Raw genomic sequence first — 16,645 nt, forward strand, 5'->3', positions numbered from 1 at the left:
ATGATGAATTCAGTGACATCATCCATAGCAACAGGAGCAACCCGTGCTTTCGTTTATCTTAAGACTTCTCCCCATTCCTTAATAAAAGTGGGTCTTAGCGGCTTAATGAATACATTTTAAGAGGAAACTCTTAGCTAGGAACTTTTAGTGCTGTTTAGGAGTCCTCCTAGTGCTATGAATGAACACATGTGGAATTATGTACTTATTTATTATATTTTAGATTCCTCAAATTAGCCTTTGCTTTTTTGATAGCGCTGCAAACCCTTGGTGTTCTCTCAATGAGCTTCATGAGGTAGTCACCTGAAATGGTTTTCACTTCACAGGTGTGCCTTGTCAGGGTTAATTAGTGGATTTTTTTCCCTTATTAATGGGGTTGGGACCATCAGTTGTGTTGTGCAGAAGTCAGGTTGATACACAGCAGACAGCCCTATTGGACAACTGTTAGAATTCATATTATGGCAAGAACCAATAAGCTAAGTAAAGAGAAACGAGTGGCCATCATTACTTTAACAAATGAAAGTCAGTCAGTCTGGAAAATTGCAAAAACTTTGAATGTGTCCCCAAGTGCAGTTGCAAAAACCTTCAAGCGCTACAAAGAAACTGGCTCAAATCGGGACCGCCCCAGGAAAGGAAGACCAATAGTCACCTATGCTGCTGAGGATAAGTTAATCCGAGTCACCAGCCTCAGAAATCGCAGGTTAACAGCAGTTCAGATTAGAGACCAGCTGAATGCCACACAGAGTTCTAGCAGCAGACACATCACTAGAACAACTGTTAAGAGGAGACTGCTCAAATCAGGCCTTCATGGTCAAGTAGCTGCTAGGAAACCACTGCTAAGGAGAGGCAACAAGCAGAAGAGATTTGTTTGGGCCAAGAAATACAAGGAATGGACATTAGACCAGTGGAAAGAGTCCAAATTTGAGATCTTTGGTTCCAACCGCCGTGTATTTGTGCGACGCAGAAAAGGTGAATGGATGGATTCTACATGCCTGGTTCCCACCGTGAAACATGGAGTGGGAGGTGTGATGGTGTGGGGGTGCTTTGCTGGTGACAATGTTGGGGATTTATTCAAAATTGAAGGCATACTGAACCAGCATGGCTACCACAGCATCCTGCAGCGACATGCCATCCCATCCGGTTTGCGTTTAGTTGGACCATGTTGGGGATTTATTTTTCAACAGGAAAATGACCCCAAACACACCTCCAGGCTGTGTAAGGGCTATTTGACTAAGAAGGAGAGTGATGGAGTGCTGCGCCAGATGACCTGGCCTCCACAGTCACTGGACCTGAACCCAATCGAGATTGGATGGTTGGATCAAAGACAAATTAGTTACATGGGGACCCTTTGGCAAGACAGAATCTAATCCTCCTGGATTACTCTATCCCTTCTCCGAAATGTAAATTCCATGGTGGCTTGTTGGATCAGAGTGGCTGAGTTTGACACCAGCTTAATATCATTACCATCTAGAATCATACATTGCAAGTTGTGTCAGAACTATCAATAAAAAATGACTGATTTTCCTTAATACAAATTTGCTATGCTCAAACCTTGATACACAGCTTATCTTCTGTTCTGATGCTAGCACACCCACAGACACACTCACAAGCGAAAAACACTGGGCGATGCAAGTGTTGGCTATCTGAAATTTCGTCTGAATGTATTGTGAGGGTGAAGATACACCTGCGAATGCCACGCAGCCAGCTCATTCTAATGTAAATGTACAAGTGATTTTTGCAGCGGGCAGCAAACCAGCGCAATTCAAGCTTTGGAAGCAGTCACCTACTTTGAAAACGTCATTATTACCCTCGCCTACAACCAATCACTGGGGTTGCTGTTGTGTTTTGGTGGAATCATTCCCTGTTGGACAACCGAAGTACGATCTCAAATCATACTCGGTTGGACAACCAAAGTGGATCCCAATTCACACTTCACCATTTCTAGGCAAATTAATGTTCATCTGAATGAACACATAGCTGCCCCTTCAGAACTATATTAGAGCACTCCAATAAAGTGCATAGGGCAGTAAGGCTTGATTGATATTTACAAGAGTACACTTTAATTCTGTCAATAAACAGAATTAAAGTGTAATGGCTGGGTTAAAAATTGCATTTGGAGAGTATATGTTGTTGATCAGATTGCTGGCAGGCCCTGTGGTCTTATGAGAACATCCCTGACATTGATGTATATAATGAATATTTTAACCCTGGTTCAATTCCCCTCTCAGACTTTCCGATTTTTGTCTCTTAGAAATATTTATCCGCTCTGTACTTTTATAGCCGTCGCAAAGCAATGCATATCCGCTTTGTTATACCATGAATCTCATAATATACTTGATATACCCTTTAATGTACACAATAATATACAGTACATAACAACATAAGCTGTGAACCTGACACAATTGGGAGGTGATCCTAGTGGTGCTACCGTGGTGGATCCAATATATAAGCAAGGACTTTTTTTTCTAAACAAAACAAAACAGATTTAGTTATTAGCCTATTCATCTCAGAATGAAGTCATTAAAAGAATGGATTAAACTTAAAAAAAGAAACATTTAGTAACCGTATCTCCCTTCCTCTGGACAGGATACGTTGAAATAAGTTGTGAAACACGCACAGTTTTGCAACTGCGTTAGGTTGAACCGAATAATTGAACATAACTGATCTACTGTTTACAGATGGGAGCTTGCGTCAGATGAGTTCAAAGCATCAAACTAAACTGAGCATGCTGCCAAATGAACACATTTCTATACAGTTTCTATATAATTTATGGTGGAGACATTTTGGGCCAACACCCTCAAGTGTTCCCTTCAGAGTAGCAGAGCCATTTGGTAGCCATTTGGTAGCCTATCTTCGGCTGGTATTACTTTAATAAAAAAAGAACATCAGGTTGACGCGACACTGATGTCACTGCAATGTGACACATATAGTGTAGTTTATTTTTAAACATACAGCCAGGTTTGGAAAAAAGATTTCATCTAAATATTTGTGAATAGGCAATACCATTCCAAAATTTGGGGTCACTTGGAAATGTTATTCTTTCTGAAAGAAAAGCAAATTTTTTTGTCCAAAGACAAGCACATTTTTTTACTCTGATTAAGAATATTGATGGGCCCCATTGCAAATATCCTGGGACCATTCACAAAACCAAGCTTTAGTTTAGTGGGTATCTGACAAAACGTGACAATGTTTTAACTCGTATACTATAACTTAAGTGAAGAACTGGCTTTGTAGATTTCCTCCAACATGTTGTCATGGGAAGCAGTCTTGGGATGTGGTGATGTAAGATTCCCTTGGTATTAGGTGATTCTGCTGAGACTGCTCCTTTGGCGATTAGGCCTTCACTGCGAGATTTTTACCTTGTAAGGAATGAGGGTGCTAAGAGGATTGGAACGGAAGGTTTACCAGCCTAATCGTGCCTATTCAAATCCTCTTCTATTTCTCTCCTTGTAAACTCACACATTGAGGCAGGCCTTTGAGAGCTATGGTAGTTTACCTTGCCCAGACATTTTTTACAGGACACCCTATAATTCAAAACTGATGATAAGGACAAGAGTGTCGCTTTGCTAACTTGACATTTGCTTCATTTATTGTCATTGTTTAGAGACTTTTAAAGTAGCTTTCTTCACAGGGTCAAAAATGTATGTTTTTTTTTATATACTTGATTAAGGTACCATTTTAAAAGGGTTCATAAAGCCTTTGTAAGTACACTTATAATGGTTACATATTTGTTAATGCATTATAAACCTTTTATGAACAGTTCTAACACATTGCTCAAAAGGGAAGGATAATGTAAAATTATACGATTACTTAATAGAATGTTTTACATTTGGGCAAAGACATCATGAGATTTGACTACTGGTCAGAAAACACATCCTTCTCAACTGTGCAACCGTTCATATTTCAGTACATTCATCTTATAAGTACAAGCTCATTGCTGTAAAAATGGTTCATAAGAAGTGGTAAATATTGGCTTACTACCAGCAATAATACTATTTTGAGCAATGTATGATATGTAATACTTTAAAAAAAAATCATAGCACCCCTAAAGGCTTTATAAACCCTTTACAAATGGTAACTTTAAGTCTAAAGTGTTACTTTCTTATTTTATTTTGACAAGCCGATTAAATATATATTGTTTAAAAAAATTACAAATCATTGTATTTCATGGCTTGCAAAGGTAGATTGATGCAGATAAACTCCAACAGATGTATAGTTATTACATATTCGCTTTACAGCTTATACTGAGACTAAGATTATTCAGAGCTGAGCCAGAAGTTTAGTCTACCGTGGCAGATTAGTTTCTCTAATCTTTGATTCATTTGGCTTCTAATTCACTCTGACAAGAGAGGGAAAGCACACACACACAGTAGACAGAGGGTTTGGCCTGATGCTTTAAACCAACACCCTAACCCCTGTTTCCTAAAAAGCATTGAAAACCAGAAATCGCTTTTCGTTAAGAACATTCCAAACCAACATCAGTATAATTAAATAACAGCACAAAGCTGGTGCATAAAGGAAACAGTCAGAAGGAATCACCTTGGTATCTATCCCAAGCTTCTATCAGCCAGACCAGCAGCGCCCAGATAGCCCATAATTTTACTAACATCTGTCCACCCTGCCACTGCTGCTACATTTAGTAGTCTTTAACATGCTGTTTAACTGCTGGGCTGTGAGACAGACATTCAAAAAGATACAACATAAATAATAATAGTCCATTTCTATGGCATTGGCTCTAGGTGTAATATTGTCCTACACTCCTCCTTTCTCCATCCCTTGGAAAGAGCTTACTGTTGTGCTCCACACCCCCCTACAAGTAGGTTAAGATGATGGTTTGGTTGAGAACCATCATGCCTGGGGGATTGTGGTGGTAGCAGAGAAAGAAGGAGGTAGTTGAATGTGCTGAAGGTTACATTTATAAAAGGTTATAAGCATTTCAACCCTGTTGCTCTTTGAAAGGATGGCAGTAGAGCTCTGTTCAATGCCATATAAATATTGTACTGTAGTACCAATACTATGACTAGGAAGACCTCAATATTGAAGTAAAGGTATGAATACACCATAGGTCTACAGTGTTTCAAAGCCCTTTCATTAGCCTCTTCATCCCTAGGTTCCCCATATCCGGGGCACTCTTCCCACAATCTCAAACAATGTGTGAATACCCGAACGTGATGCACTACTGGAATGAGAAGCGTCTCAACTGTGAATCTATAAAAACGGTTGACTTCCTATAAAGGAGAAAACAATTCCAAGCTTCAAACAGAATACTTTTATTGCACAACATTGATCAAACATGTAGGACAGTTACTAAGCAGTACTAACGTTGCATCCAGCCAGTTAACCATGACCCGTGTCTGACTGTTCTCAGCTCCATCGATGGTTCCCATCATGCACCAGGTCGGCTCTACCATGAAGAGCTTCACATTGTCATGGCCACAGCCTGAGCAGCCCAATGGAATAATCCTAGACTATGAACTGAGGTATTACGAAAAGGTAAGATTGTTTTTCATATTCAGTATCTCTAATAAGTAATACTGCAACAGATACTTATTGACTGGCAGCATCTTCATTTCCTTCCGTGGAAACACAGCCAGAATGTAATATTTATTAGCTACATCTTTAGATTGGCCTTTTGGCTACTAAGCACGTTGGGAATACTTACCTTCATACTTTTAAGCTTTTCAACATGGGACACATGTTAATGTGCCATTATTCTTCACCTGTGTATTATTCTCTTTGAGTATTTGATTGTACGTTCCAATGTTTGAGTCATTCCACTTATTGCCTTGATGAGATTGCATCCAACATTGCTTTCGCTACCTTGATAATTGTCCATTAATTGCGTTTCACCAGCATTTGCTTTGGGCCAGCACAGAGCACTGGGTTGCAAGGATATTGGTGTGTTTGGAACTTGTTTGTGATCGAGGTGTCGTTTCAGGCCAAATCCTTCTGCTAGCCCTGTCTAACCAGTGGCTCCGCCACACAACCTCTCCTCCTCCAAATAGAAGCAGCAACGGCCTCTTAGCTCTAGGTCATTAGGTAGTAAACATGAAGCTTCCTTATTCTGGAAAGGGTTGCCCTGCTGTATCTTCATCTCCCTCATCTTCATCCGCTTATCCGGTATCGGGTCGCGGGGGCAGCAACTCCAGCAGGGGACCCCAAACTTCCCTTTCCCAAGCCACATTTGCCAGCTCTGACTGGGGGATCCCGAGGCGTTCCCAGGCCAGTGTCGAAATATAATCTCCCCACCTAGTCCTGGGCCTACCCCGAGGTCTCCTCCCAGCTGGACGTGCCTAGGTCATTAGGTAGTATCTTGCTGTATCTTTCTGAACTTATATTCTCTTCATCGCCCTAGCCTCCATCTGTCAGTGTCTTTTGCAGTTTCCATTACTCCCTCTTGGCCTTTCTTTTATTCTTTTTTACAGTGATTCTCCATTGGGGTGTCCATTTCACTTTCTCTTTCTGTTTGCTGCAGCTCTACCACCATATCTGGCTCTATTATTTATAGATATATATATATATATATATATATTATAGTCATATCCACTGAGTCGGATAGGATGTCACTTGTGGTTTCTTATGAAAGGAATGTGTTGACAGCCCTGCTGACTCAAAAAGCCAGTGGTTACTGAAATATTGTCCATCATCCACCATAACAGGGTCAAGCATACTTTAATAAAGGTTTTTGTCAACCACCCTGCCCACTAAGGAATGTATTGTAGTCTTGGCAATCAGTGAAAGGTTGTTATTATAAATAAGTATGATGTTCCGTTCTAATGGAACAAGTATATAGAGGCTAGCTGGCATATAAAAGCAGGCTAAGTTGCAGTAGAAATCCATATTTTAACAGTTGACAGCCAGAGACTTATTAGTGTCAGTAGCTCAATTTTATTGACAGTATGATGTACAGGGCATTCGGAAAGTATAAGACCCATTACATTTTGTTACTTTTTAGCCTTATTATAAAATGGATTACAATTATTTTTTAACTTTTTTACCATAACCCAAACAAAAACCCAAGCAAAAACAGGTTTTACAGATTTTAGCTAATTTAATAATAAAAAAATTACAATTACATAGGAATTAAGATCCCTTCACTCAGTACTTTCTTGAAGCAACTTTGGCATCAATAACAGCCTTGCCTCTTCTTGGGAGTGATGATAAATGCAAAGATTCAGTCAGGATATGACACTAGGCATTCAGGCCAAAGAGTTCAATCTTGTTTTTTTCAGATCAGAGAGTCTTATTTTTATCATGTGAGAGTCCTTCAGCTGTCTTTTGGCAAACAAAGCATGCTATCATGGGCCTTTTACTGGAAGTGTCTTACATCTAGCCACTCTACCATAAAGGTCTGATTAGTTGAGTGCTGCAGGCTCTTACATCTTCAGGAACTATGGAGCTCTGTCAGAGCCTGACCAAGGCCCTTCTCCCCTGATTGCTCACTTTGGCCAGGCAGCCAGCTCTAGAAAGAGTGTTGGTGGTTCCAAACTACTTCCATTTAAGATTGATGGAGGTCACTGTGTTCTTGGTGCCCTTCCCCAGATCTGTTGCTCGACGGAGCTCCTGTCTTGGAGCTCTACGGACAATTCCATTGATCTCATGGTTTGGTTTTTGCTCTGACATGAACTGTCTACTGTGGGTCCTTATATAGACAGGTATGCCTTCCCAAATCATGTCCAATCAACTGAATGTCCCACAGGAGGACCCCAATAGACAGTGGTCTATTAATCAATCAAATGTATTTAATAATTTTTTTTTACATCAGCAGTTGTCACAAAGTGCTTGTACACATATCCAGCATAAAACCCCAAAGAGAAAGCAAAAACAAGAATTGATGCACAGTGGCTAGGAAAAACTCGCTAGTAGGGTAAAAACATATGAAGAATGCTAAAGAGACAACACACTCTAATGGGTGGCCAGTCCTCTTCTGGCTGTGCCGGGTGAAGATTGTAAGAGTACGTCAACTTTTGGTCCACATCAATGTTTTTGCACGTTTGGATGACGAGCAGTTCAATAAATGCATGTGTCCAGAGTCTTTAAGGAGAATCCATGTCAGGTGCTGAACCAGGTGGACAAGGCCAGGGATGACCAGGTGGACTGTGGGCAATGGCATCAAGCAGCAATTCGATCTACAACACAACCAATAGGACTTTGGACAGGGACAACTATGAGTAATTCAGGTAGTCCTGAGGTGTGGTTCCATTCCCTTTTAAGTTTCAACAGGACACAATAAAAATAGAGAGTTCTTTCGTTGGATTTGAAAGGACACCTCAGCATAGTATTCAGACTGACTCTTGTCCCCTGTCAAAGAAATGTATACTGAGACAGGACAGACTGACCCCCAGACTAAATCTAGTGAAGTGTAGAACTAGGGACTAGTTAGGAACAATTCTAAATAAATGTTAACCTATATCTGCAGACCTTTCAATAACCTATTTATTCCTGCCTTACTAGTTGATCTCAAAATCTCTATAGGTCTGTCTAGGAATTTCAGAGATTATTCATTTGTGTGACTTGGATTGATCAGAATAAGTGTTGCTTTGTAGTTGTTTGAATCCTGGGAAACATAGTGTAACTTCTATCACAAACAAAAATCTTTAGATCCTGTCTACACAAAGGTAAACTCACTGGTACAAACCTATTTAAAAGTTAATTTTAGGTAGATCCCCCTTCTACCCTGGTTCACTCCTCAACGTCTGCTATATCAATAATAACATGTGCTCTGGTAGATATCTGGTCACTACTAAAATCCACATATCTGTCACTGACTAGGATTTACTGCAAACAGCCATTTAACTCAATCCTTTCATTAAACCTTGCCTACTTGCAAAAATACACCTTTGGCCAATGCATCATTAAAAATGTTAATTCGTTCTCAACTGACCTTCCTGGTTAAAAACCAGATCTAAAAAACCTCAAGATTCTCTCCTGACCTTATACAGTAGGTATTGAGCCTGCTCGCTTTCTCAAATGAACATTAATATGTATATGATAACATTGTGATATCATGCTTTAAAGCAGAATTTCCTTTCCAACTGAAATTGAAATAATAGTCATAAAAACTGCTTGCAAACAAAAAGTGAATTATTATTGGTAGTATTTCAATGTAATAATGTGGGCATAATCAAACAAGAAAAGCAACCAGGAATACATTTTGTTGCCCTCGCTGGATTAGATCTGCGTTTTCCTATGTGGCAGTCTGTGTCTTTAACCACTATGCTATTTAAACAGTGGGTGTTGTTGCACATGACACTTGTGTAGAGATGTGGTGTCTGTTTTACCTCTGCATTGTCAAACCAATTAGTCGAAACTAGATGCTTCTCAAAATGAGTTCCCTACATTAGCTGACATCCAAACCAACAACAGGTATAACAGGATCGCAACACTACATTCAGCGTGTTAAATTAGAAAGAGATTACTGTAGATGGCTAGCTAATAGCTATATAGTACCTATAATGAACAGTGACTCCTGTCACTCCATGGCTGATTTGTTTCTTTAGAAAACAATGACAGTTCAATAGCTAACCACTACACTATGTGAACTACGCTATGCAATTCGAAATCGAGAGCAATATGTTCCTTGCCGGTGCAGTTCAATCATTGCAATATAACCATAACTTTACTTTAGGCCATTTACTTTAGGCTTACTATAACGTAGCTACTGAAGCTTATAGCCTATGAAGTTTCAGTCTATCAAGAACAAATACTAATGCCTAATCTGTTTTGTCCTTGGCGAAGATTGATCGCTGGTCGCCTACATGTCAGTCTGAGGATCTAACCACTATGCTATTTAACAATGGGTGGGTAGTCAGTCAGTCAGTCAGTCAGACACTCTTGAAAACAAATTTCTCAGTTGACATTTTCTCTTCCGTTCTGAGACAGTAGGTATCCTGTATTTCAGTACAGAGTCACACCATCATCAAGTCAAAAGTCTAAGTGGTAATCATAAGTTTAGAAAAAGTTTGGTTTGGTTCCAATTTTAATTTAAGGACTGCTATGGTTTTTCCACAGACGTAACATATTGCAATGTAACACAGTTATTGCCTTGGAGATACAATGTATGCGAGATAAGGATATTGGCTGAGATTTCAGCCATATTGAAAAACTAAGAGAAAGAAAAAAACTGCCTGCCGGTTTCATTGAAAGCTTGGTCCTTAGAGTAGTAAGTCAGAAAGATAGCCTCACACACAACATTGGGATGCAGATGTTCCCTGCTTGGAAGAAATAAGGATTTCTGCTTTTACTCCAGGAGTACACCTAGAGGATCAGATTTCATGGGTACAGATCTGAGCACTGTGTTTTGTTTCCATTCTTTGTCTGTACCTGAGCTTCTTAGTATGATAGCTTTGTCACCTATACACATGATAATTGTGTATGGAGGGCCAGTTTATCATGATATGTACTGTCCTGCCCTCTTGTTCTAAATTCTACAACCCATGTCCAATGTTCCTGAGTTAAATGCCAATGCCCAGCTGCACTCTCCAGGGAATGTCTGGAGCCTTGCGGGTGGTTTAGATTTTGAATCAGTTCTGGATTGCACCGATTGGCCAATAAAAGCAGAGATAAGGTCATCTCTATTCTACTGAAGGTATTTTTTCACTTCTGATCCTCAGTCTTTCATCCTCCTGCTCTTTTAAGACCATGTAGACAATGAAGAAACAGTTGGTTTCCCAATGGGACAGCAAATGGATAATGTCAGCACTCCTTGTCACAATATCCCATTATCCAGTATAAGTTTCTCTTCCCCAAAGAAATGCTTTGCCCTCTCCAAGTAAAGACCCCATTCTCCATTCTCTGCATGTGTTTGAATAATTCTGTTTGCTAGCTTATGCTGAGGTAGTGGACACCACCTTGACATTTTTGCTGAGCAGCAAGGCCACAGTGATGATAAGCATGGAGAATGTGGATGTTACAGCAAGGTCTATTCTGCTACTGAAGTGAAATGGCAAGGACAAACGGTATATTTCATCTATAAGCTTTGGCTAAAGTCCTACGGAACATGGCAAGGCTCAACACTGCAATGATGTTGAGAGTTCAGTTTATAGTCACCCTTCTCATTCCAGTTCTTCCCAAACTTTATGAATGCCAGGCCAGGCAAGGATAAAGCCAAGGGAGGATGGGTGGGCATTTCTGGGGAAAAGAGATAAGTGGCCTTGAACATTTAAGAAAAGCATTATGCAAATACCACGATATTTAATTCTACAGTGGATCCTGTCATTTAGGCAATGCAAGGCTTGGGCTGAGAAGCAGCTATATTTCAGGGTGGAAGAGCATGTCGTTCCTGCTCAGTGTTTGTCTTTTGGATTGAGTAAATTTAGAACCTCCATTAGCAGTCTCTATATTTTGTTCTTTGTCTATTTTTGTTTCCTGTATGTGTGTTTCTTGTTATGCATTACCACCCTAGAGAAGACTTATGCTTTCTGTCTGTAAGTGTATACTAAATGTAGTAGGCAATTTAGGCAATCTGTCTTTATACACACCAGCATATGTACTCTAACATACATTAATCTATTGGATTTTTGCATTCCTGACCTTTTTTTAGGAAGGGAAATACATTTAGAACTGATTCTTTTTTGCAAGTGTGCCCTTTGATTAAAAAATGTAATAAATAGCACACACATGCATCAAAAGCACACACATGCATTTCTCGAGCCAATCCTCCACCAATGCTTATCTGAAAGGCATGAGGCATTTAAACCTGAACTCATTTTGTAAACAAATACAAAGTTATAATTTACACTGAACAAAATTATAAACACAACACCATTTATCATAAGCTGTACTCAAAGATCTAAGACTTTCTTTTTGTACAAAATAGGCCTGTTTCACTCAAATATTGTTCACAAATCTGTCTAAATCTGTGTTAGTGAGCACTTCTCCATTGCCGAGATAATCCATCCAGCTCACAGGTGTGGCATATCAAGATACTGATTAGACAGCATGATTATTGCACAGGTATGCCTTAGGCACAATAAAAGGCCACTCTAAAATGTGGCCTGTGGAATGTTGGTCCACTCCTCTTCAATGGCTGTGCGAAGTTGCTGGATATTGGCAGGACTTGGACCACGCTGTCGTATACACAGATCCAGAGCATCCCAAACATGCTCAATGGGTGACATGTCCGGTAAGTATGCTGGCCATGCAAGAACTGGTTTTCAGCTTTGCATTATCATGCTGCACCATGAAGTGATGATCGTGGATGAATGGCACAACAATGGGCCTCAGGATCTCGTCACGGTATCTCTGTGCATTCAAAATGCTATCAATAAAATGCACCTGTCTTCCTTGTCCATAACACACGCCTGCCCATACCATAACCCCACCGCCACCATGGGCCACTCAATCCACAATGTTGACATCTGCAAACCGCTCACCCACACGACACCATACGCTGTCTGCCATCTGCTCTGTACAGTGAAAACAGGGATTCATCCGTGAAGAGAACACCTCTCCAAAATGCCAGACGCCATTGAATGTGAGCATTTGCCCACTCAAGTCGGTTACAACGATGAACTGCAGTCAGGTCAAGACCCCGATGAGGATGCAGATGAGCTTCCCTGAGACGGTTTCTGACAGTCGGTGCAGAAATTCTTTGGTTATGCAAACAATAATAAGGATTTTTGCAGCAGCTGTCTGGGTGGCTGGTCTCAGACGATCTTGGAGGTGAAGATGCTGGATGTGGAGGTCCTGGGCTGGTGTGGTTACATGTGGTCTGCGGTTGTGAGGCCGGTTGGATGTACTGCCAAATTCTCTGAAACACCTTTTTAGACGGCTTATGGTAGAGAAATTAACATTCAACAGCTCTGGTGGAGATTCCTGCTGTCAGCATGCCAATTGCACGCTCCCTCAAAACTTGCGACATCTGTGACATTGTGCTGTGTGATGGAACTGCACATTTTAGATTGGCCTTTTATTGTGGTCAGCCTAAGGCACACCTGTACAATAATTGTGCTGTCTAATCAGCATCTTGATATGCCACACCTTTGAGGTGGATGGATTATCTGGGCAAAGGAGAAGTGCTCACTAACACAGATTTAGACAGACTTGTGAGCAATATTTGTGAGAAATTGGCCTTTTGTGTACATAGAGAAAGTCTTAGATCTTTGAGTTCAGCTTATTATAAATGGGGGTAAAAACAAAAGTGTTGCGTTTATAATTTTGTTCAGTGTTAATGCCGAATACTTCCTAAACACCTGCTAGACACTGAACTTGTACATTTAGTCTATGTAAAGCACGATCTCTCCAGATCTCACATATTTTGTTCACATATCTTTCCATTCTGCTCTGACATGAAGCGGGACACATCCCAGTGTTTTCTACCTCCTACTCCTATTTTCTCACATCGCTCCATCAAGGAAAATGTCTGGAATGAAGTAGACCTTTTGTGTACATAAAGAAAGTCTTAGATCTTTGAGTTCAGCTAAAGATAAATGGGGGTATAAACAAAAGTGTTGTGTTTATAATTTTGTTCAGTGTTAATGCCGAATACTTCCTAAACACCTGCTAGACACTGAACTTGTACACTTACTCTATGTAAAGCACGATCTCTCCAGATCTCACATATTTTGTTCACATATCTTTCCATTCTGCTCTGACATGAAGCAGGACACATCCCAGTGTTTTCTACCTCCTACTCCTATTTGCTCACATCGCTCCATCAAGGAAAATGTCTGGAATGAGACAGAGAAGGATGAAAGCAAACAGAGAAAGAAAAGCAAATGCCATGTGATCTCTACGCACACACTATGCCACAGAAAAGGTGTGCTGTGTTGAGGCGGTGATCTGAAAGGAGATATTTGTGTGGTAGCTGTTGATTCAAGGTTTGTGATGAATAATTTTATACTTAGTGTCTATTGGATAGTTACCAATATGCTGCAGCATGACAGAGGAAGGATTTAATCTCAATACCCTTTAGTTGATCCCACATAAATGAAGTAGTTTATGGTATGAAATGCTTTGGTAATATAAATAAAAATAGTAGCAGATCACTCCCTTGTGTCAAGCGCAAAGGTGACATTGCTAACTCTTTCATCTGCACTTTTAGGGTTGACAAAACCATAACCAGAATTGTAACTAGATACCAGCCTAGTGACAAATTTTTTCAACACTTTCAAAGTACGTTGCAAGACAGAATCATGCATTCCTTCCAATTATTAGCCAAACCTCCCTTGCCGGAGGAATTGTCTGTGCTGCAGGAGTGCGGTCATCAACTGTCTTGGCCATGGAATGCTGATGCTGGTGGACCAGCCAGCTTTCTCGCTAGCCCCATTTCCATTGGCACAAATTAGGGGGTGGTTAAGAACTAGCTGGTCTGTTTTTGTTGTTAGCACTTCTGCAGTAGTCTGTGCATCTGACACTTTTCGCAAGAGGCTAAGTAGGAAAGGACTCCTCCAACCGAACAGGTGCTATGAGGTGCTGGGAGTGTAGACATGGGAGTGTAGCACTAGAGTGATTTATATCCGTTTTTTATATAGCCAAGTTACTGGTTGACTATACCCAACGGTAGAGGGGTGTTAGGATTGATTATAATGAAAGGCATTTGCAATCAAATAAAGAGAAAGGCGTTCATAATGCGCAACAGTAATGGCCAATGTGGAAATTCACCATCCACCGTAATCTCTAACATAAAGAGAAAAGGGCGGCAAAACAATATCATATCAACCGCAACAAGGCAGTTTGTATTGGGACGATGGGTTGCCTTGGCGTGTCTCTCCACTGCCTGAAGGCTGCTGGACACAGTAATAAACAGATCAAATATTCTCTGTCTCTCTTCCCCTCTTTACCTGTCTGTCATAGGACCATACTGTGTTAAATTCGACGAAGATGAGGAGTCAGACCAACACTGCGCATGTTGAGGGCCTGAGGCCGGGCATCATGTATGTTGTCCAGGTCCGTGCCAGGACGGTGGCAGGATTTGGCAAATACAGCAACGAGCAGTGCTTCCAAACCCTGACAGATGGTAGGCCTGTGTGTGTGTGTGTGTGTGTGTGTGTGCATGCATCCATGCTTGTGGGTTTGCTTGGTGTGTATGTGTGACACCACCGTGCAATGCAGGTCTTTGTATCGGTGGAAGGTTGTATATAATAATAAATCAAACCATTGATTATTACTGTAGTACATTGGTGTGTCGACACAGAGGGGGCAATTATCATATTCCCTTGTTAATATTATTTTTTTTGATATATGTTATTCTATAGACAGCCTGTTTTCATTTTACGTTTTAATAATTTAGCAGACACTTTTAACCTGATCCACTTAAAGAGAAAAATCTTGAATGGCCTTCGATGGAACTGCCCTCAAGGGGTTATTTCAGCCAAGTGACCAGAGAGGGAAATGGAGTTCTCTGTTTTGGCGATGGGCAGTTCCTCTATCTGTCCCATCAGCAAGCCACATGATTTTGAATTGAATGCAAGCTTCAGCTGCAAGTCAGTGGAGTGTGCTGAAATGTGCAGTGACATGGAAGAATTTGGGAAGGGTGAACACCAGGAGGGCTTCAGCATTCTGGGTAAGCTGTAAGGTTTTGATAGTGCAAGTGCAGAGTGGGAGCCCATCCTACAGTGAGCTGCAGTGGTCTAGACAGGACATAAGTGCCAGAATTAATACCTGTGTCGCAGTGATTAAAAACCTGGAGTGGGTTGTTGGGAGATTTGTTGGGAAACAGCACAGTAAAGAAGTGAGGTGGGAGTGTAGTGGGAAGTGTAAGGTCAAATTAAGAGAGGAGTAAACAGGAAGAAGCTGAAAAGAATTAACCAACAGACGTTTGGCGGTTGAAGTTGCACAGTACAATTAATGGTGGTCCGCTGTCAGAAAATTAGGCAATAAGGCTCATTAAGGAACTCTCAAAGGGCACCTGCTGAGTAATAGATGATAAACATTTTGGTTTTTGAGCGAGGGGGACAAGAGAAAATACCACTATGATGGCAAGATTCTCTCGGACTATGAGAAAACACAAGCTGCTGAAGTGGCAGTGTCCTTTGGGGTAACCCTAGTCAGGCAAAACAAAAAGACATGACAGTTTTACAATAGGGTTGAGGACCAGTGTCAGGACAGACTAGCGTTTTGACAACACATTAAATTTGAGCTTTCAAAAGGTATGGATTTCAGCACCCAAATAATAGTGTCGAGTACAAGTATTTTATGCCAGCAGTGTAGCACCCTGCATCCAAGGTTTCTCTCAGTGATGGTCAAATTCCTAATCTAGACATATTTCAATAATGGCCACCCCATTCTTGATTAGCAGATATCACTAATCACCCCGCCACCTGATAGCTGATGAGTGATGAACATACTGGCCCAAATTGGCTACTGTGCTGTACCTTATATAAAATTATGTATTGTCAGTCTACCCAAATTCTTGTCAACTTATTAAATTCTACCTCCTTTTAAAACATCTTTGGGATCAGTTGGACAAAACCTAATAACATCATCAACTCTGTTTCATTACATAAGCATTTATGTAAGGTCCTATTTAGTATTTAGAAATTAAAACTGTTAATGAATGGCCTTCAAAAAAAGTATTTAAGTAATGTAAATACATGTCAAATACTTGGCCATCTGTGACTCTGTCCACAGATATTGGGTCCTGTCATGCAAGTCATTCCATCTGTAGGCTTCTCGATCCAGTTCAGTATTGAATAACATCTGTGCA

At 40.6% G+C, this 16,645-nt stretch overlaps 1 protein-coding gene across 1 annotated transcript in view; it reads left to right on the forward strand.

Moving 5' to 3' along the window:
- Nucleotides 1-16,645, forward strand: part of LOC105011698 (ephrin type-B receptor 1) — a 144,598-nt gene that overhangs the window by 91,205 nt on the left and 36,748 nt on the right. Inside the window, exons 6-7 of the mRNA XM_020048711.2 lie at nt 5,366-5,490; nt 14,794-14,956. Coding sequence (XP_019904270.1) covers nt 5,366-5,490; nt 14,794-14,956 — 288 coding nt within the window. The remainder of the gene's footprint in view (nt 1-5,365; nt 5,491-14,793; nt 14,957-16,645) is intronic.

The sequence above is a fragment of the Esox lucius genome, chromosome 8 (assembly GCF_011004845.1).
Source record: "Esox lucius isolate fEsoLuc1 chromosome 8, fEsoLuc1.pri, whole genome shotgun sequence".
In the NCBI taxonomy this organism is placed as follows: Eukaryota; Metazoa; Chordata; class Actinopteri; order Esociformes; family Esocidae; genus Esox; species Esox lucius.